General features: G+C 41.7%; 1 protein-coding gene across 1 annotated transcript in view; it reads right to left on the reverse strand.

Annotated features, from left to right (window-relative positions):
• Positions 1–22,344, reverse strand: part of KCNAB1 (potassium voltage-gated channel subfamily A member regulatory beta subunit 1) — a 203,854-nt gene that overhangs the window by 67,821 nt on the left and 113,689 nt on the right. Inside the window, exon 3 of the mRNA XM_036349319.1 lies at positions 2,102–2,139. Within this exon, the coding sequence (XP_036205212.1) occupies positions 2,102–2,139 (38 nt within the window). The remainder of the gene's footprint in view (positions 1–2,101; positions 2,140–22,344) is intronic.

A 22,344-nucleotide genomic window follows, 5' to 3' on the forward strand; every position in this document is an offset into this window, starting at 1 on the left:
TTGCTATTGGCTTACATTTTTGCCACGTGGAAATATTTGAGCTCCAGCAATTCAGCCACTGGTGTGACCAGTCTACCTGTGCCTCCCTTCCTTCTCCTTGCTGGCATTCTCTCTGCAGGGACCTGGGGGAAAGCTGCAACTCTCTCTGGAAGGAGAGTAGATATTTGTCTGATCTACATCTGAGGTGAGAGCTGCTCCAGCCACTCATGACAACTTTATTGTGCAGTTTTTAGAATCATAATTTTGAAATGATTCATTTCGGAGGCTGACCTAGGCAAGCTGGGCCTCCTCCACACACCCTACCTGATACCCAGTCAGAAGGCCCTGTGATGGCCACCCAAATCCTCCTTCAGAATTGAAGGACTTATTCCCGTAGCTGCTTAGGAATCCTGGCCTTCAAGTTACCAGCCCGCTCTAGAAATTGCACTTGGCTAAAGAGAATCGCCCAGATCAAACTACTTCCCAGAGCAGCCTCTATCCCAGTGATGGCGAACCTATGACATGCGTGTCAGAGGTGACACGCGAACTCATTTTTTTGGTTGATTTTTCTTTGTTAAATGGCATTTAAATATATAAAATAAGTATCAAAAATATAAATCTTTGTTTTACTATGGTTGCAAATATCAAAAAATTTCTATATGTGACACGGCACCAGAGTTAAGTTAGGGTTTTTCAAAATGCTGACACGCCGAGCTCAAAAGGTTCACCATCACTGCTATCCAATGGTTGGTCATACAAAGGATGTAAATGCTCAGTCCTTTTGCCCCAACTTGGGACAATCCTACATGGCCATCTCAGCTTTGGAGCTCCCAGTGGGGTCAGCTGAGGTCATTGCTGAGACTGCATCATGCCTCAGTTTCACTGTCTGCCCAATTCTGCTTCCTTCTCTGCCATGTGTTGATTCTGAGATGACTTCCTAATACTGTTCTGCATGCTAATCTCCATCTCAGAGTCCACTTCTCAAGGAATCTCCTATGTGACAAGCTTTCTGTGGTGACCTATGCCCAATACTGGGAACAGGCATTCAGACAGATAAGAATATGTGGATAAGACTCATTCCCCTGGATCTATAAACTAATGCTAGTGGCCTTGGGAGCTGGGTAAAGATCCCCAGGCCCCCCCAACTTCTGTTTAGGAACGATAGTAAGAACTACCTTTACAAATGACTTGTTCTGAGACAGGTACTGGGCTCAGCACATTATAAGTAATTCTTAATCCCTTCACCTTTTTCACCCAGTTCTCTACACCCTCTCCCCTCTGGCAACCATCAATCTATTCTCTGTATCTATGAGTCTATTTCAATGTGTGTTTTTTGTTGTTGTTGTTCTTTAGATTCCACATATGAGTGAAATCATTAGGTAATGAGCTTTCTCTAACTGAGTTACCATAATTTCCTCTAGGTCCACCCATGCTGTTATAATGGTAAGGTTTCATATGAAAGTATTCCTTAAATGCAATGATAAGCATATAACCATGATAAGCACTATTTTTGAATTGTAAACAAAAATTTAAAGGAATGTAATGAGTGTCTGCCATTTATTGAGTGTCTACTACTTACCAGTCAAAGGGCTATATAAATGTCTTACATGCATAACATGGTTAATTGTTTCTATAGATCTTGAAGGTCCACATTATTATCCCATTTTACATAGGATAATCTGAGACTCAGAGCAATTGGATTAACTTGTCCAAGCCGGGATGACCAACTGTCCTGGTTTGCCCTGGTCTTGAGAAACCCGCTGCTAAAATAAGAAAGTCCATGCCAATTGGGACCACTTTGGTCACCCTAAATGGAGCTAAAACAAACAACAGCAATACAATCTTTCTATAAGGTGACTAATATTCATTCCAAACTGGCTCCTTCTCCCTATCTACTGAGCCTGCACATATAATGCACTGACAGTCTCAAGGATTAATAGTCTAAATGTGAAAAATACAAGAAGCAAGCTAAAACTGAAAATAATACTTGAGTCAATCTTAGCCATTTCCCATGATTAAAGCAGTCCTTGTAAAATGCCAGAAACTCGGGCAGAATACTCCTACCACATAGCTCTCTCTGCATTTTCTTTGATCAGTATAATAGAAGACAAAAGTAACTTACCTCATCTGAAATTTGACCTCCAAATGTCACCCATGTTCCTAGAAAAGAATAAATATTTGTATATTACTTACAACATAATCATTTTTCTAATATTGTGTATAATGAGAGGAAACAATTTTTCTTACAAGACTACTTCAACAGGTTGTTTATGAAGGTATTTGGATGAGGGGCAACTGGGGGGCTGAAGTCCAGCCCATCCTCCTCCTCTCACTAACTCATCCAGCAGGAGTCTGCATCCCCCTGGAGGAGAGAATGCCCTTTCTTCATTCATAGGTACCATATTTGCTAAGGGCAGCCCATTCCTACACAATGCTTTCTCTTCTGACAGAGGACCATGAATGCTAATGTGCAAGAAGGCGATGTTACCATGCCTGCTCTGAGTACACACCCATTCTTACTCTCACTTAGCTAAGGAGCTACCCTTAGTTGAAAGTGAAGGTAAGATCTTGGGTTGTGGTTCTTTCCTTCATTGTCTCCAACAATCGAGTCTGTTTTGTATTCCCTCTTACCTCTCAAAAGGAACCCTCTCAAATGTCTTCCCAGTGCCCACTTCCAAGCCCCAGGAGGTGACACCACCTTGTACTTACTTGCAGACTTGTTTGCCTGGCTAAAACAATGTTAACCAGCTTGCTATTTTAATAAAATTTGAATAAGGTACCAACATTTAAATAATTAGGAGATTTTTCTTTAAAATGTTTGATTTCTAGTTTCTCTTAACAACAGAAGGCTGGGTGTCCCCACAAGCAGACATCCCTGAATTGAGGGGCAATGTCCTCTGTGGGAAGGCTGGGCCCTCCACAGTCTATCAAAGGTATCCACATACCTTCCTTTGCATATCCAACACTAAAATCAAATGCAGTTGTTATTTCCTGCCACATGTTTATTGCTCTTTTTTTAAATTGTAAAATTAAGAGAAAAACAAGCTTGTGCATTTCCCAAAAAACAGAGTGGAGGATTCATGAAAAAAAAAATAGGAGTGTAATTTTTTTTGGTGCATGTGAAGAACATAAAAACACAGACTGTTTGCCCAGAAAAATTATAACTTAAGGCACCATAATAAAACCAGCCATGACTGGTATATAAAAAAGATGGGCGTTGAGAAACTTAATGAACTGGAGAAATGGCAGTGTTTGTTTTTGAATGAAAGCAAAATAAGTGATCGCTGTGAAATGCAGTTCTCTTAGGTGAAAACACAGCTATGGCATCAAAACCTTTTTACAGACAATACTGTTATAAAAGAGTCTCTTTTGAATGCAGCAGAAATCATGTGTCCAGAGAATAAACAAGCATTTGCAAATTTTAGTATAATCAGAATCATTGTACTCAGCATGTTAAAAATATGGTTGAAAACTTTCAGAATAAGTTAAATTATTGGTGGCATTTCCTATTGCAGCCAATGAGAACACAGATATAAATAATAACATGCTGTTCGCTGTGCTTATTTGTGATATTTTGAGAATTTTGGAAGGGTCAAAGAGCTTTTGAACAAGAAGCTCTGCAAAGCACAACATCAGGGAATGGTTTACTTTGTGACGAGAAAGGTCTCAGGCCAGTGGATGTAGGATGCTCTGTTTTGAGTTCTATGTTGACTACAGATGGGGCTCTCTCACAAAGGATGGGGCCAACATTGAGCCTGTCAAGCACCAGATCCCCAGGAGGCAGCATTTTGTAGGGGCACTAAATATTGGAGTCCATAACTGTTCATTTTCTCATTCATCAGGAGTTTGCTTTGGGCTGAAAAGCTCAAATGAGACAGGCCACGAATTCAATAATTAATGCCATGAATTGGCCATTCTTTTGCATCTTGGAGCAAAATCAGGCCAGTGTCTGCTTGATGAATTTGCTGGTTTACTTATACTGAGATGACAGATTTTTTTTTAACTGTTCATGTCATCAAAGGGAGCAGTCCTATCTCCAAAGACTGGCTCGAAGTTCTAAGTTTCTTGCTGAAATTACAACTCATCTACACCTTTTGAATTTTTTCTATAGGTGCATTTACAAGTATTTGCATAAATATCTCATTTGCTACTCTCAGTTCTGACAAAATAGAGTCTTTGGGAAATTTCAGTTGTTAAAGAATAATTTACTGAACTTTCTTATATTGCAGTCAGTTTCCAGAAATGAAATTGATAGCCTGAAATTTAGTCTTTGAAACTAGGCCATTCATTAAATACTGGATTTCAAACTTTATGAAAATAAACCAGAATTATTTGCTTTAGCTTTCTTAATTAAAAATGTTTAGTTGTTATAGTATTACAGATATCTCCCATTTTCTCCCTTTTTGCCCCTCTCCACCCAGACCCACTGCTCCCCAGGCCTCTCCCACACTATTGTCTGTGTCCATGTTTTATGCATTTATGCATATATGTTCTTTGGTTAATCTCTTCCTGTATTCCCAGTCCTGAGATCTGTTATTCTGTTCCATGCATCCATACCTCTGGCCCTATATTGTTCGTCAGTTTATTTTGCTAATTAGATTCCACATATAAGTGAGATCATGTGATATTTGACTTTCTCTAATTGGCTTATTTTGCTTCTTAATTAATTTTTGATAGCACTAATGAAGTGCTATGATTTGAAGTTCTCAAAATGTAGTACAAAATGGCATTGAAGACTAAATATGACAACACTGATAGCCAGACTAATGATGGCAACATTATACACAGATCTTGGAGGAGATTATTCTACTTATAAGAACCATTTACAACAATTCTATCCATGTTGGGAAAACCTTATTTTTAGAAATATGAATCTGAAAAATCAATCTGCATAAAACTACCTACCAACCTTATTTTTAAGTATTTAAGGCTGTAAACCATATATCACTGTGAAAATATACAGGATCTGACTGATAGCGTGGTATAGAATAAAGATGCCAGGTTTTTTATTCTAAATAAAAGCAGTAATGAATTATGAAAGAAATAGTAATTATTAAATGTTTTCTTTTTTAGTTATTTAAAAAAGTTTAGTATAAAATAGAACATGGGTAGCATATACATTTACCCTAAATATATACATGATTCCATTTCTGGGACTCTTATTCTTACACTCAGCTTACTTTGTTGAGGTAGGCTACTACCTGGCCCTTTAGACATTCCTTACTCATTTGTTTTATAGTTATTTGCTTACCATTTTTATATCTTTTACTAGGCAGTGAACTGTCTGAAGGTTGTTTTTTTTTTTTTTTAAAAATATATTTTATTGATTTTCCACAGAGAGGAAGGGAAAGAGATAGAGAGTTAGACACATCGATGAGAGAGAAACATCGATCAGCTGCCTCCTGCACATCCCCCACTGGGGACGTGCCCGCAACCCAGGTACATGCCCTTGACCGGAATCGAACCTGGGACCTTTCAGTCCGCAGGCCGATGCTCTATCCACTGAGCCAAACCGGTTTTGGCAGAAGGTTTTTTTTTTTTCATTTATGATCTCATCTCCACAGCCCTAAAATAGAAGTGAGTCCTTAGTAGATGGTTGATAATTGTTGGTTAAATTAAATTGCCTTTGGACTGTCATTAATCTATAAAATACTGGATAAATTTTTTAGCAAACCAGTATTCTTCTTTCAATTTCAAGAAACATGAGCAATGCTCATCAACAGTCCTAGGCCCGAAGTGATTAACGTGTTTTGGTACCTTCCCCTGGAGGTGGGTTTCTCCTTGGCAGCAAGGCCTGGGGGGGGGGGGGCGGTGTGTGTATGGCACAGTGTAGGAAGGGTCCATCAGCCACCCCGAGGGAGAGGTGTCACTTCCAAATAGGACATATTCCCTCCTGATGGAGAGGGACAGAGTGGCAGCCTTCCCGACAGGGGACTCTGTATGATTTTATTCTCTACTGCCTGCCTCCACAAGGTCTAAGGTGGTTTATTAGGTCATATGATTGTCAAAACCCTCTGTGACAGTTTTCTTAATCATAGTTCTGCCTCTAATGAGAACATGCCTTCCTGAGACTTAGATGGCAAGTGATTATTTCACTCTGAAATCTCAAATTAGTGGGATGTTATTTAGATGATAAATTTATTAAACTGACATTTGTTATTTCGAATCTTTTAAAAGCAGAGGGAGTATAAAGAGAACCTTGGATTGTTCTTGTATTTTCTGGTGAAACTCTTTTATGCACCAAGAAATAGATGCTTTGAAAACCTCTGTTCGGGTCCCCTGCACACCTACGATGGCATAGAAAAATGATTGGAGAAATGGAAAAAAAGAAAACTATCTTCTCTCTCTCTCTCTTTCTCTTTCTCTCTCTCTCTCTCTCTCTCTCTCTCTCTCTCTCTCTCTCTCTCTCTCTCTTTCACACACACACACACACACACACACACACACACACACACACACACACCTATCTTGGATACTTAGTTACCTTGCTGGTGGTTTACTTCTTGTCATTCATTCAGGAAATATGCTTATCATTTAAATGACCTCCTTGCTTGAGTATGAAGAGCTATTTAGACATTTAGATATAATACTTGTTCACATAGGCTACCTCCCTGGCCCTTTAACATTTTATCTCATCATAGTGCAGTTACCAAACCAGAAAATTAACATTGTACAATATTAGGAACTAAACTACGGACCTTTTTTGAATTTCATTGTCCTCTTTTCTATTCTAGGATCCTATGCAGGACCCAATGTGACATTCTGTGTTCATGTCTCCTTGGACTCTCCCAACCGCCCAACCCCAACCAACTTTCCCCTTTTAATGACAGGATGGTGTGGAGCCAGCACTGCTCTTTCAATAAGATACATAACTTTCACAAGTATCTTGACGTTCATATTGATGCAAGATCCAAACCAAACAATCAGAAAGCAGATACCAGGAATCTGGCCTGAAGGGAAGTCTCAGATGACAGGGCTGGGATGTCCAGACAGGTGACAGAGGTGAAGAATTGGCTTCTTGCCCTTGGCACTTTCTACCAGTTGAAGAGCATGAAATGGATCTACCCTCCTGCTGGGGAGGCAGTAGAGTGAGTTGTTGAGCAAGCAGGGGAATCAGGCAGCTCTGGGCTGGAATTCTGACTGCGTCACTCGCTACCACAGGGAGGAAGGGTAACAACAATAACTAGTTTACAGGGTTGTTAGGAGGATTCTGTGAAACTTGGTGGGCATTTCACGGCCTCTGCCACACGTGAGCATTGATGTCCAGTTTCAGATCAATGGTTCCTACACCTCGGGGCGCATTAACAACCTTCTAGGAGCCCCACTCTGAGATTCTGCTTCTGCAGATCTGAGGTAGAATGTGGGAGTCTTTATATTTAACAAACAGCCCAAGTGATTGGGAAACAAAACCCTGAGCAACCCAGTTGTGTCCAGACAGATAAACAAGATGTGGACCTCTGTCCGGGCACCTGGGACCCAGCTCAAGGCTCTATCTTTTATAAAAGGTGCAGGCAAAGATCTCTTCCTTGCTCTGGTTTGCACCTGCTGATGTTTTCTACAGAGCCTGGCCCTTGTTTCAGGGTTCAAGCTGCCAGCTGGTATTTCATTGTTGGCTGCCAGTGTATTACTAATGAGCATCTGGCCTGAGTTAACAAATGTAATAATAACTTAGCCTTTAAAAAAATTTTTTTTTTACTTTGGTTACCTGTTCTTGCAAGAACCAATGATACCACTAAAGTTACGGGGGTTCGGAGGGGGCTTTCACAACTGCACTTTACAAAAGAGCGTGAAATCACCATGGAGCCAGGCATGGAAGTGTAAAGGCCGTGTGGCATCAATGTGGGCGCTCAGGCAGGGGAAGTGCAAGCAGTGTTCCCATTTGCAGGCAACTTTGCACGGTCTGAAGAATTCTACACATTTTACAGATGAGGAAGCGAGTGGTAGAGAAGTATCTTTCCACAGCTGGTTAGAAGTGGGGTCTCCAAGGCCATGGTCCCTCCCAGCCCCATGCTGCTTTCTGGGAATGATGCCTACCTTCCTTCCCCACCCCTTGTGCCTGATGGTGCAGCTAGTGTTTGCTCCACGTGCTTGTAACAATATCCTCCTCTCCCATGTTCTTTCCTCTGCCAAACGCCTCTCTCACCAAACCTTTCTTCTGATAAGCTTCACATCTCTGTCTGTCCTCAGAGTGCCCCATCTATGGATGAAGAATGGCATACACTTGCCCCAAGTCCTCTGGGCCACTTCCCTGTTCCCAGGGTCTCCCAATTTAATCCGAGGACAGGTTTTATCTTGTCTTCCTGAGAGACCTCATGCACAGAGCCATCCTGGCTATTAAGCTCTCACACCCTTAAGAACCCCAGAGCCACGGCTAAGAGCTGGGCAGTAATGAGACGTGCCTGTCACTGAAGTAATCTGGGCAGGGTAAGCCAATGGACAAGCAGTGGCAAAGGGAGCCCGGTCTTAGATTAGGCAAGGCTGGGGTGGGAGTGGCGGGCTGGCTGGGTCTCCCAGAAAAACCTGAGGAGAGTCGGACCTTGAACTTCTAACACCCACGTGTAGGCTTGAGGTTTTGAGGGTAATGAATTTTTAATATTTTCCTTTGATTTAAGATTTTATCTCATTAAGTGCCAAGGGATACTGCCAGCTCCATTTTGTTCTAATATTTGTTTCTGGGCAAATCTTCTTGGAATGATTTTGTTCTGTTTCATTTTTAATCTGATCAGTAAAGTTTAGGGACAAGGAAGGAGAATGAATGGTGGGGAGGAGCTTAGAAGAGGCAGAATTTTGAGGTTGGATATTCCTCTATAGAGGCTGTTGTGAGCATAGGATAGGAATGAAATTTCAATGCCCTAAATCTTCCCCCAGAAAATAAATCTTTCCACTCCTCACATTTAGACATTAGAGTTAATAATATAGTACTTTAAATCCATGGTTTAAGTGCCTTATATTTCCTTATGTAGGTATGACTCCTGAGTTGATTGAGTTAGCACCTGAGCCTTTTATAGAACTTTAACATAAAATAAGGCCAAAAAATTCTTAGATGAATATTTCTTCTCAGTGTGTTTTAATTTTTTGTTCACACAGTTTAAATTAATAGTATTACTTTTGTAATAAGAAGCAAAGTTTTTTTAAAAAATATTTATTACTTCACAGGGAAACTCATTTCATAAACAAAGGTTTCAACAAAGCATAACTGTTCCTACTTCTCGAATATGAAAAAGAGATGGTGTTTGTGTTTTGTTAGTATCTTGTCCTAAGTTCCTTGGTCAAAATTCCTCACATTTTCTTTATACTGACATTTACATGTTGAAAATTCTTATGGTAAAGTTTACAGAGCACTTACAAGTATCATTTTTCATTAAGGTGCCTGGTTCACTTTGTTCTTTGGAAAAACTCATATAAGAAATGTACAGAGTGACAGAATAAAACCAGACACCTACTGTCAGACACTAGGGCCAAATGGCAATTTCTGTTATTTTTAAAAACATTCAACTATTTTCAATATCTTCTAAAATGGGATATATTACTAAGATTGAAAGTGTTGTTGTTATTGTTGTTTACTGTGAACTCCTAGCACAGGGCCAAGAACATATAATGTGCTCAAATATATGTTTTTATTTCTTTTTTGGATTTATCTTTTATCTTTCCACAGGAAGTTACTATGAATAAGAACTCTCTGGAAAAACATAGATGTCGAGAAGTTTAAAGTCAACATAAACTCCTTTACACTTTTTTTTTAATCTCTGAAAAGTTCATGTCAAATCTTTATCTTTTTGCAGGGATATATTTTTTGGATGGTTCAATGAGTTATTCTCTACAAACAGTAATAATTTTGAATAACTCTGGCATATCTGTATGTTAAAACCACAGTATGCTCTCACAGGACTCTTAGGCTATGCAAGGAAATAAGTGTATATTCCATGGTGAGGCAAAGGAACTTTTAGTAAAAACAAGATAATATACTGTAAAAAAGAATGAAAAATATTTTACAGCAGTTCCTTCCCTTTGGGCTATGAGCTTTATAATGTCTACTAGAGGCCTGGTGCACGAAATTCATGCACAGGGGGAGGGAGGGGTCTCTCAGCCTGGCCTGCACCCTGATCGGGCTAAACCGGCAGTCGGACATCCCCCTTGCAATTCGGGACCACTGGCACCTAAATGCTGACCTGCCTGCCTACCTCATCACCCCTAAACACTCTGCCTGCCTACTTCATTGGCCCTGACTGTTCTGCCTGCCTGCCTGATCGCCCCTAACTGCTCGCCTGCCTGACTGATCGCCCCTAACTGCCTCTGCCTGCCTGCCTGAACGCCCCTAACTGCTTGCCTGCCTGGCTGACTGCCCCTAACCACCTCTGTCTCAGCCCCTGCTGCCCTGGAAGGATGTCCGGAATGATATCTGGAATGTCGTTCGAGTGTCTGATCTAATTAGCATATTACACTTTTATTATTATAGATAGTATTAAATATCACTAATAACTCAAAATAAGAATACAAAATAATCCACATACTTGTTGACTAAGAAGCTTTTTGAAATGTAGAGAAATTAAAACTGAGAAACTATGTAAGGGATAATTTAAAGACTTTAAAAGTTCCCAAATTAACCCAGTTCCTATGTTCCCCTGTAGATTTATAAATTTACTTGTAAAATTAGCTTATTTTATCTGTGCCTGATGAGTACAAACTATTAATTATTTTAGCTTTTTAAATCTACAACATCCTGTTCCTAATAGAAAATTCATAGTTGTAGCAAACTGATGAAACAGATGGGTTATTTTTGCATCTCCCATAGAACTATGCATGGGAGTTTTTAAAAGAACTGATTCTGTCTCTGTTTCTAACTAACAGACAGAGACCTTCCCTTTTCAATAATTATATGTAGGAATGTATCATGTTAAAGAAGAAAATGGAGCAATACTAAACCATAAAACCATGTTGGTATATCTTTAATCTAAGGAGATCCCATTTAATTAAAACTCTACACAGAGCCATTCTCCTTTGAAATGATACTTTACACTATACTGGAAAACTAATTATAGCATGGGAGAAGCCCGGAACAGCTCCTGGCAGCCTAATCTGGACACTGCTGCTCCCAGCCAGGCTTTGGCATCGAGGGGATGGCAATATAACCACAGAGTCCTATGTTTGGAATGAAATTTCCAAACATAATGTATGGAAAGATATCTAGAAATTTAGATAACCAGGGGCATCAAAGAATATAAAAATTATATTTCTATGTCAACAATATCTTGGATTATTCTCAAACACAGAAGATAGGCCTTCCTAAGACATTTTTAAAGCTACTAAAATCTTGGGATAATCTCTGCATTCCTAGAGACTAAACAAAACTAGGCACAGAGGAGGGGCTTGTTAAGTGTTTTACGAATGAATAAATTTAAGAACCGCAGAGAGGGAATTGTTCGCATAGAAGAAATGTTCAATAAACTCTTTTATCACCTGCTGATCTTTTCATTAATTGATTGCCTGGAAAAGAATTGATCTGAATGAATCCATCTGTGGCCTTTGTCTGAGTTAATGGTCTGGGTATCCACCAGCTACCACACCAGTGTACGCAGAGGATGGCTGGGAGGCTGGCCTGGATTCGGGGAGTCATTATGGTAGAATAACACTTGCATCTGCTATCTTCAAGCAGTAAGTTAAGCAGGAATAGTGTCTTGTTACTCCTTCTGCTAACACCAGGGACCCTGGTTTCAGGAAACAAGGGAGGGTGTTCCCAGAAGGAACTTCGGGGAACAAGGATACTTGCCTGGTGACTCACCATTTTTGATCATTTTACGATTAGTCAAGAACTTCAGGGACCACTCACTACAAAGGATTAGAACTTTCTGGTAACTAAGACAGGACGTAACTCCAAAGGATCTGTATAGCACACCTCAGGGTTCCTGAAGGTTGGGTGGAGACGTCAGCCTATTCTCCACAAGGATGGGGAACATGGCTGTCTTGTTCATCACTGTCACTCCAACACCCAGAACAGAGCTCAGTTTTGCGAGTCAACCATCTCTCAGGTCCTAGGCAACACACTCTGAAATTATTTCTCTCATTTTTCAACAACCCTGAACGGTAGGTATTTTCATTTTCTTTCTTTTGAGTATGTCCCTGGATAAATAGATTCATCTTTGAGACTTTGCTAACCTCGAAAATGGATAATGACACCTGTTCTAGTGTTGTTGTGAGAACAGAATGAGGCGATGATGATGCCAGCCAACCCTTTTTTGAGAACTTACATTATGCCAGGTGCTACACACTTTACAGGCATTATCTCATTTGAAACTCACGACCGCTCTGTGATTTGAGTGTATTTGCTAGGGAATGACTGAACAGGGATCTGAGCCCACGGAGTCTCACTCCACAACCATGCTCTTAATGATTTAATAGCATATGTCAAATGTCCAGTACAGTACTAAGCATATAACAGGTACTCACTAGATATTACTTTCTTTCTTATCTTCCAAAGATATAATACTTGAGGCAGCGGAAATTCTATAAGAACACAAATAACTTTTCCAGCAACCACAGGGAAAGCCATAATCAACATGAGAATTCATGAATTCTAACAGTATACCCATCTTAAAAAAGCACAGGACAATTTATTATTTTTTAAATATATATATTTTTATTGATTTCAGAGAGGAAGGGAGAGGGAGAGAAAGATAGAAACATCAATGATGAGAGAGAATCATTGATTGACTGCCTAGTGCACGTCCCCTACTGGGGACCGAGCCCACAACCCAGGCATGTGCCCTTGACTGGAACTGAACCTGGGACCCTTCAGTCCGCAGGCCGATGCTCTATCCACTGAGCCAAACCAGCTAAGGTGAGAATTTATTATTTATTATGGATTGTTCTGAAGTGATATATGGATAGTAATGAATAGACTAAAACATTAACATTAAAAATGCTGCAAGATTCTGAATTTTAATTGGAGACCAATTAAAGATCAAGCTACATAAAAAACAAAGACCCCTCCTGGTACTTGCTTCTTTCACCAGGCACCAAAGGTGGCATTTCCCTGGACACTGTCTGTGTCTTCTGCATGCTGTGTGGGAAACAAAATCCCTCAGGTGCACAAAGCTTCCATGGTGGACTCAGCCATCCGATGAGCAAGTAACAGAGGTGGAGAACTCCTTGTCTAGGCCAGTGATCCTCAACTCTGGCCCAGTTGGTATGATCACTTAGGAGCTGATGCCCTGTCCCATATGGGATCCTGGTATAAGGAAGGGCCCAGGCACAGGTATTATTTGAAAGCTCCCCATGTGATGGTATTGGCAACCAGAGTTGGAAACTGGTTTAGGCAGTGGTTAAAACATTGTTGGAATGGATTCAATCCCCCTTACAAGCTCCCAGAATGACGGAAAGCTCAGAGTGGGAGGAAGAAACACAGTAAATACAGGGCTAAACATGGAAAAACAATTCAGCAAAGAAGATTGAACATGGCTTTGACTCCAAACGGGACATTGTGACGTCTTGTAGGGTCTTTACCCCAGCCAAATAAAGGGTTACAGACTATTCCTTCAAAATTCTCTCTTTGGTGCTTTGCCCTTCGTTTTATTATTACTATTAAACTTCCACAAAAATCCCAGTGGTAGTAAATGACTGTAGCAAAAATAGCTTAGTTGACATAATTAAAAAAAGGGTAGAACAAAGAAGAGCATCAACAGTCTCATTTTCTGGGACAAGATTATAGAGGCCACCAATCCTGATAGAATAGGGTACAAATGAGACACATCAGACTTATGGGGTTAGGACAGGATTTCTCCCACTGGTACCATATAGAATGATTAATTCAATATAGACTTAAAAGCTTAACCAAAGTCTAGTTGGAGATGGGCTACCAGGTCATTATATCATTCCTAAATAATTTATTAACTTGGGGCAACTCTTGATTTTCCACTAACAGGTTTTCATGTCTATAGGATTCAAAAATAGAAATGCAAATTTTATTCTAAAGACAAACATATGTGCATTTTTTATTTACTGTGTCACTGTTCCCTCTCTTAGCAGAGGTAATTGAGGATTTGCTATCTCCCTCATATAATTCTGGTGGGTTGATTGGAGGAGTGACACAGCAGCCACCAATTCATCTGAATAAAATGCCAACTCTTCTTAAAGTTACACTGATGAAAAAATTGCATATATTTAGCACACCCTGGATGGTGCAAACTCCAAGTATAAACCTCAATTTAAAACATGTTTGCAAGACAGGCAATGACAGATGGGACAGTGGAAAATGTTGATGGGGTGGAGCTAGAAGACCACAAGTGTGTTGAACTTCACACAAGAAAACTTGGATGGAGGTGTGCCTCATTCATATTCCAATATACACTGAGTGGCCAGATTATTATGACCACCTGACGTTTGTAGGCAAATTAGCTATAATTTCACACTGAAGTTGCTAGAGGGTCAGATCATTACAAACGTCTGAATAGCACAACATACCTAAGTATCGTTGCTGATCAAGTTCATCCTATCATGTTGATGGCGTATCCCAATGGAGATGGCTTCTTCCAACAAGACAATGCGCCATGCCACGGTGCTCGTATTGTGCAGGAGTGCTTTCAAGAACATGAGGGAGACTTGACTTTGGTTAGGTGGCCCCCACAATCACCAGATCTCAATCCAATTGAGCATTTGTGGGACGAAGTTAAAAGAGCCATCAGGCAGCTGGTTCTACAACCATCAAATCTCACAGAACTGGACAGTGTTATTCAATGGCATGGTGCCAGATGCCTCGCATCACCTTTCAACATCTGGTGGAGTCAATGCCAAGAAGAATTGCTGCAGTATTGAAGACAAAAGGTGGCCCAATGAAGTATTGATGAGGTGGTCATAATAATCTGGCCGGTCATAATAATATGGCCAGTCAGTGTATGTATTAAAGATCTGGTCATCAGCCCTGGCCAGTGTGGCTCAGTTGGTTGGGTGTCATCCTGTGTACCAAAAGGTTGCTGGTTTGATTCAAGATCAGGGCCCAGTAGGGGGCATGTGGGAGACTGCTTTCACATTGATGTCTCTCTCTCTCTCTCTCTCTCTCTCTCTCTCTCTCTCTCTCTCTCCCCTTCTTCTCTCTCTAAAAATCAATTTTAAAAAATCTTTAAAAAAATGATCTGGTCATTAGCTCTCAAGGGCTATAATCTCTCACTCTGGCTTATCTTGTGCAGTTACCTTCCTCACACACTCTGTATTCTAACTCTTTACCTTCTTTCAGTTCATCTAGTCTCTGTCTTCAATTCCTTCCTTAACCAGAAAGGTTAGGATGGCTGGATAATATGGTTCACCATTTAGAAGATTCTCTTGCCCTATTCTCAACTCCACTGCTTCACTCTTCCTTCATTGAATCTGCCTGGCAAAAATTCACACCCGGATGAATTTGCCTCCCTGTGCTCATCACCTATAACCAAGATGCTGAGCTGTACTGGAGGAAATCACAGGCTGCTGAGCCCCATGCATTGTACTTTCTTGGTTTACACTAACTGTGCATAGAGGCCACTAGGCTTCTGTTTCTCATCACTTTTGTCCACTGTTTGGATTTCAAACCTGTCCTATTTCTCTCAACCTCAGATCCCACTTCCTCTTCACCATCGGCAGATAATCATGCCTCCTGCTTCACAGAGCAATTCAGCAAAGAACGTAAGAGCAAGCAAACTGTAACCCCTTCCACCTCCTGCTACCAAATCTACCAGCCTCCCCATAGCAGATAAGATTGATGCCCTGCCCACTCCCCATGAGTGTCCAGCTGCCTGAGAACTCCCACTGGTGTGCAAACACTCCTCTTTCCTAACCTTTTGGTGGGTGTGCACTGGCTCCAGAGTTAAGGAAACACAAACTTAGACAACACCCATCTTTCTTCCTCTTTTTCTGTCACCATAGGAGAAGGTACCTTCTATCCAAGTTTCATTTCTTCACTGATTATCTGGGTCCCATTTCCTGCTCCTTCTCAGACCTCACTCCATGGATTAGCACCTCTCATTGCTGTATCTTTTCTTTGTCTGGTTCTACTTTGTTTATTTACTATTAATTTCACACCCCCACTTCAATTCCTTTTTGTACATACTTGTCTGATTTGTATTGGCCCACTTCTTTATGTTCCATTTATCTTTGTCCCTTTCCTTAAAGAGCATACCTAGCAACTAGTTCTTTCTTTTTACCCAATTCTAAAACTTTGTAATTTACTACGATGATAGCTATGTTAGATCTTTTTTTCTGAACTTTTATTTCATTCTTTTAGAACATTTTCTTTACCTGTCTTTAATTTGGTCAAGCTGCATCTAGCTCACAGCCCCCTGATGGATTCTGTACAGGCTCTTGCTATATGTTCACAGTATGATGAACTGGTCTCACAATTAGTGGGCAACTGATTGTCACATTTAATCTTTTGCAAAACTGACAGTATTTGAGTCATATGTAGCCTGTCTCTTTGCCTCTATCCCCATTCTTCTCCAACTTGCTGTATGCGCCGGTGACCACTGTGACCAAAATGAACTTCCTGGCCAAGTGACTCCTAGAATTAAATATTTCATACTCCCAAGCACAAAACTGATAAATTCTAAGCTTCATGGCCTGGCCTCAATGCTCTTCATAATCCTTCTAAACCCTCTTTAATCATTTTATTTCCCAGGCAGTTCCTTCTCCAGGCCTTGCTAGTCTAGACTTCATGCTTCCCTTCCTAAAATGTATGTATCAATTCATTTAGAAAATATTTATTGAGCCCCCATCATTCCCCCAGAGCCATGACAGATGGTGGGGTCAAAATGGCAGATGATGATAATGGAGCTCCCAGTCTAGCAGGGAGGATGGATAAATGTTCAAACAATTACAGTACATGGCCCCAAGGGCTACATACTAGTAAGAGATGACAGATGGGAACTAATAGAAAGCCTCTAGCTGGACTTGGATGGTCAGGAAAGCAACAATCAAGCCTGGATCTGAGTGAGGAGAGAGTAGGAAAATTCAACAAAAAGAACTGCTTGTGTCTTTCTTTCTCTCATCAGCCTGGCAGATTCCTATGCATCCTTCAAAATCCTGTGATCTCCAGAAGCTCCCACCCTGCTCCCCAGAAAAGGTGGCCACTTCCTGATCTGTGATATTTCTGTCTTTTACCTCTGCCTCTCTGACTCTCTACCTCTATCATGGTCTTGCTAAACTGGTTTTTTGCTTGTTTACTCTTTGAAGTAGCTCCTTCCGACCCTCTTAGTAATCAGCTCAGATGTTTTTTCATTCAGAAAGCCTTCCATGGCCTCCCCCCTTCAAACCTAGGCAGCCCTTGTATGTGTTCTCATAGCATCTCAAATTTCTCTCAGAGCACGGTCACATTGTGATTCATTCATTCAGTCAGTTATTCATTTCATAAATGGGCATGGACATAGGCATGTGTGCCGAGCTGATAACCCACCAGGAAATAAGTCAGACTTAAAGAGTTATTCCCAGCAAACATAAGTGCAGTGTGTCCCCTGGGGACACTAAGCCCAAGGATCTAATCCAGCCTGGGAAGAGGAGGCTGAGGAAGGGAAGAGCCGCAGATGATGACAGTGACTATGGGGACTTGGAAGCTGGAGGTGATGGGCGGCAGGAACTAGGTAGCTGGTGGAGGAGCCAGGGGATGGGGCTCTGCTGTCTCCACCACTGACTGCGACATTTCTCCTCTTCCTGCCTCTGTTTTTCTCATCTGTAAAGGGGGTGGTGACTGCGAGGACTAATTTTCACTCTCATAACTGTGAGACCATGTTTCTAAATTGTTATCAGTTCTGGCAAGTTGCCCACCTCTGGGTCTATGGAGGACCTTGTCGCCCCCGTATTCGGTGAAACGTTTTTGCAACCGTTTGTTTCATTTTTGAATCCCAGGTTAGCATTAGAGGGCTATTCGTCCCTTTACCACTACACCGAGGGCCAGGAAGGATGTGTGTGCGCACACACTGGGGTTGTTGTAGCTTCCTCTGCTTTTTCCTCTCAAGTTCTTCCCCGAGCCCCGACTCTGACCATGAACCTCAGGCTGCTGTGAACTCACCCCCCTGTATCTAATACACTCCACGAGGGACAGCAAAGGCTGCCAGGTTGTCAGAAATTCTTAAGAAGGATTTTATCCATGGAGGTATAAAGAACGAAGAAGCCACATTTTGAAACTATTCTGTAAAAACACACATGCTGTTTCATTTTTAATGTGTATGCACCATGGCATTTACTCAAGGTAGACGTTCCAGGAAAAGTGACAAGCCTAAAACTCTCCCGTTACATGTTTAATATTCATGCACCATTTAAATTCTGTGGGTATTTTGGTCTTCAGATAGTTCACTCTGTGCTATGCAGAAAAATCGGTAAATTCTCTGAGGGAAGAAACTGCACTTTTTAAATTGTTTCTCGAGAGTCTCAGAGGCACTTTATAAATACTATTGTTGTTACGTTGTTAGAATGATAGGTGAGGTGCCCAGTTTGCATTGGCCTTAGTAATAAGAATGACAATCATGAAGAGTGTCACAAAAAGAATACCATCCATGTTAAATATTTAAAGTCACGTTCTCCTGTTGTCAAAATATTTAGTGCAGTGACAGCATCTCTGAAACAGAAGGAGATGAGCCACGAGTACATTCTGCACATTAGGAAGAAGCCACCAGCTTATTTTCATGGTTCCCTGCTTTTGCTCTAGAAGGTTCCCTTGGTTAGGGAAGGGAATAAGGCAGGATGAGCCCAGGTGGCAGGTGCTGAATGGAAGGAGATTGAGCTGGATCTGCCTGCCCCAGGAACCTTCCCTGGACTTCAGCTCCGGAGAGCTCCCAGCCAACCCTGGGCAGATTTTCCTCATGGAGGCTGCAGCTCAGGTGGAAATGACTCGGGCCAGATCCAGGGTCTGGGACTGAGGACAACAGCTACTGAGTGGACAGAAATCATAGCTGCTGGCACCTAACTCACCAGATACCAGCTCACACCTGTCTCCATCCACTTCCATCTGGTAAGGGCAATGGGTTCCAACCCTGCTGCTGCCTCAGAATCATCAGTGCAGCCATTTAAAAATACTTGCCCCCAGGCTGGGTGGAGCCTAGTTATTTGCATGTTTAAAAGTACCACAGGTAATGCCAATATGCGGCCGGAATGGAGAAGAAACATCTCTTGAGAGGTTCAGTGTAGGTTCTCCAAGGTGTTACATATTCATGGAGTCAGTTGGCACTACCTAGGAATCACAGCCTGGAGGTTTGTGTAAAACAGGGCCCCAAAGGCGTAGAGTGTTCCTTCTCCTCTTCATTGCTTAGATACAGACCCAACCCCATCTTGTAGGACTGCATAAAGTGTCCTTCCTGACCAGTGAACAGCATATAATTCCTTTTGGGATGATGGTATTCTACCTGAGGCTCAATATATGCTCAAATGAGTACATGACCACATATACCCTTATCTGAGCTCTCCCTATATTCCTAAATACTACAGCATTCCTAGAAGTACCTGTCAGCTTGGCACATATGCCTGTGTGATGTTTTTAAAACTAGCAAAATGATTTTATTAGTTAAGGTTCTCCATAGAAACTTATAATTTTTATATAATCCCTTATTGATATATTCAGACATTTCTATAAAATTATAATATATAATCCTATCTAATAAAAGAGTAATATGTAAATTAACTGTCACTCCACGACAAAGATGGTGGTGCCCATAGCAGCTGGGGCAGGATGCTGGCAGTGTCATCCTGGCAACGTGAGCCCAGCAGGCATTGCGTGGCAACCCGGAGCAAGCAAGTGCCCAGCAGGGCCTGCTGGCGGGTCACCATGGGGACTCCCGAGCAGGCAAGCGCGGTCCACAGGCAGCGCCTAGCAGGACCTGCTTGCCCATTGCTGGGCCCGCAGGCAGCACGCAGCAGGGCCTGCTTGCCAGTCGCCATGGTGTGGAGCAGGTAGGCCCTGCAGAGAGCAGAGAACCACAGGGAGCGGGCCTAAGCTGTCAGTAGGACATTCCCTGAGGACTCCCGGATTGGAGAGGGTGCAGGTCGGGCTGAGGGACCTCCCCTCCCTCCCCCTGCACAAATTTTGTGCACCGGGCCTCTAGTATATTATAAAACATACAAATGTATTTATATAAATGTATATGATATTTAAATATGCATGTACATAGACAAAGAGATTTATTATAAGAAATTGGCTAAGATGGTTATGAAGGTTGAGAAGTCCCAAGATTGCCATCTGTAAGCTGTAGTAGATTCAGTCCATGCAGAGCTGATGGTATAAATTCTAGTCCAAAAGCAAGTAGGCTCAAGGCCTGATAAGAGAGAGCATTTCAGTTCAATTCCAAAAGCCAGACAAGTCTGACATTACAGCTCAAAGCAGTCATGCAGGTGGAGTCCCCTCTTTTTGGAGGAAGGGTCCCCCTTTTTGTACTAGGCATTCGTGCCTTCCACTGATTGAAGGAGGACCACCCACTCACTCTGGGGAGGGCTACTTTACTCAATCCACTCACCCAAATATTAATCTCATCCCAAAACACCCTCAGGACACACCTAGAATAACATTTGATCAAATATCCAGGCACACCATGGACCAGTCAAGTTGATACATAAAATTAATCATCACATGACCTTTTTCTTGTGAGCATTTTATCTGGAGGGAAGCACACACATCTGAGAGTGAGTGGTGCAGGGCAAATTCAGCCCCTTTCAAGCACCTATAGGAGTAGCTGCCCACAGTGGTGTGTCACCTCCCATGGCATGAATCAGATGGGCCTCCTTCTCTTCATGTGAGACTATGTGGAGCAACTCAGAATGTAGGCAGATGCCTCTTCGTAATGACAGGAGTGAGAGCCCTGCTGAGAAGGCTCTGAGCTGACCCAGCCTGGACTCCATGGAATGATAGTCTCTTGGTCTATGACCCGCTTTGGGGGCAATTCTCATTGCTGGGCTGACCCCTATCTCCTCTCCCCACCTCCCTTCACGAGGCCTTCTCTGTTTCTGCATTGAAGTGCTGCTGAAGAAAACCAAAGAACTGGGTTGGCTGGACCTCAGCAGTTCATGTTTTCTGACCTCTGCTGGATCTTCGCTATTACCCAGTGCACTTTTTGTCACTCTGTAGCAATTGATCCATCTATGCAGATTTCATTCAATAAATATTTTTGAGCACCTACTACTTGCCTGATACTGTGATCTGCTAAAGGTACAATAGGAGTGGAGAAAATGCAGAGGCCCTCTCTGCTCTCAGAGAGCATGCCATGTGGCAAACTCCACAGGCAGGTGTCCTAAACCTGAGCAAATATCTCAACCCTCTGAATATGCAGGTGGCCTTAAGGACATCCTTGGGTTCATCACTGTTAGAAGTTCCCAGGTCTTTATTCCCAGTTCTCTCTGGGTATCTGGGGCAGGTCACAGGCTCTCTGGTCACCACTCTCCAGCAATGCTCCCACTTCACTGAATCCTCCCTCCTCTCACTGCCTCCTCCTGGCCTTGCACCTGAGGTTTCAGCTCATCCACCACATGCCCAATCCAGGAACCCAAGCATCCTTCCCTGCTCAGGGAGACTCCTCATTCTACATCCTGAGGTCACCAGGTTCTATTTATCCTTCCTCCTGAATAATCATCTCTGGTCCACCTTTAATATCACCACCTTTAATATCACCTTTAATATCTCTGGTCCACCTTTAATATCATTGTGTGATTACTTGTAACTATGATGCTTAATTTTCAAAGCCTCAGTTCAAAATGGAAAGTGAAGCACTAAAAAGAAATGAGCTATTAAGCCATGAAAAGATATGGAGGAAACTTAAATGCATATTACTAAGTGAAAGAAGCCAATATGTAAAGGCCACCTACTGTACGATTCCAACTATCAGACATTCTGCAAAATGCAAAACTATGAAGACAGTAAATGGATCAGTGGTTGCCGGAGTTTAAGAGGAAGGGAGAGATTAATAGGCAGAGCACAGTGGGTTTTTAGGGCAGCGAATATTTTTATGATAATATAATGGTGGATATATCACTATACATTTACCAAACCCATAGTACAACACCAAGAGTTATACATATAACTAATGTAAACTACAATCTTTAGGTGCTAATGATGTGTCAATGTAAAATGGTAACCAATGTACCAACCACTCTGGTGTGGGATGTTGATAGTGGAGGAAGCTATGTGTATGTGGGAGAAGGGGAACTTTCTGTACTTTTTGTTCAGTTTTGATCTAAAAATGGTAATTTATAATTTATTACATTAAAAATTTACATTTAAAAAAGTTAGTTTATATTTTTAAAAAGGAGCCACTTTGATGGAGGCTGTGGCAATGGAAGGAGGAGGGTGGAGAGAGGTGGAGCCTTGTCTGTCTCTGTTCCTCCAAGACCTTGGGGCACTAGGACTTGGAGGAACTTTTGAAAGACAAGAGC

The sequence above is a fragment of the Myotis myotis genome, unplaced genomic scaffold, assembly GCF_014108235.1.
Source record: "Myotis myotis isolate mMyoMyo1 unplaced genomic scaffold, mMyoMyo1.p scaffold_m19_p_2, whole genome shotgun sequence".
Taxonomy (NCBI): domain Eukaryota; kingdom Metazoa; phylum Chordata; class Mammalia; order Chiroptera; family Vespertilionidae; genus Myotis; species Myotis myotis.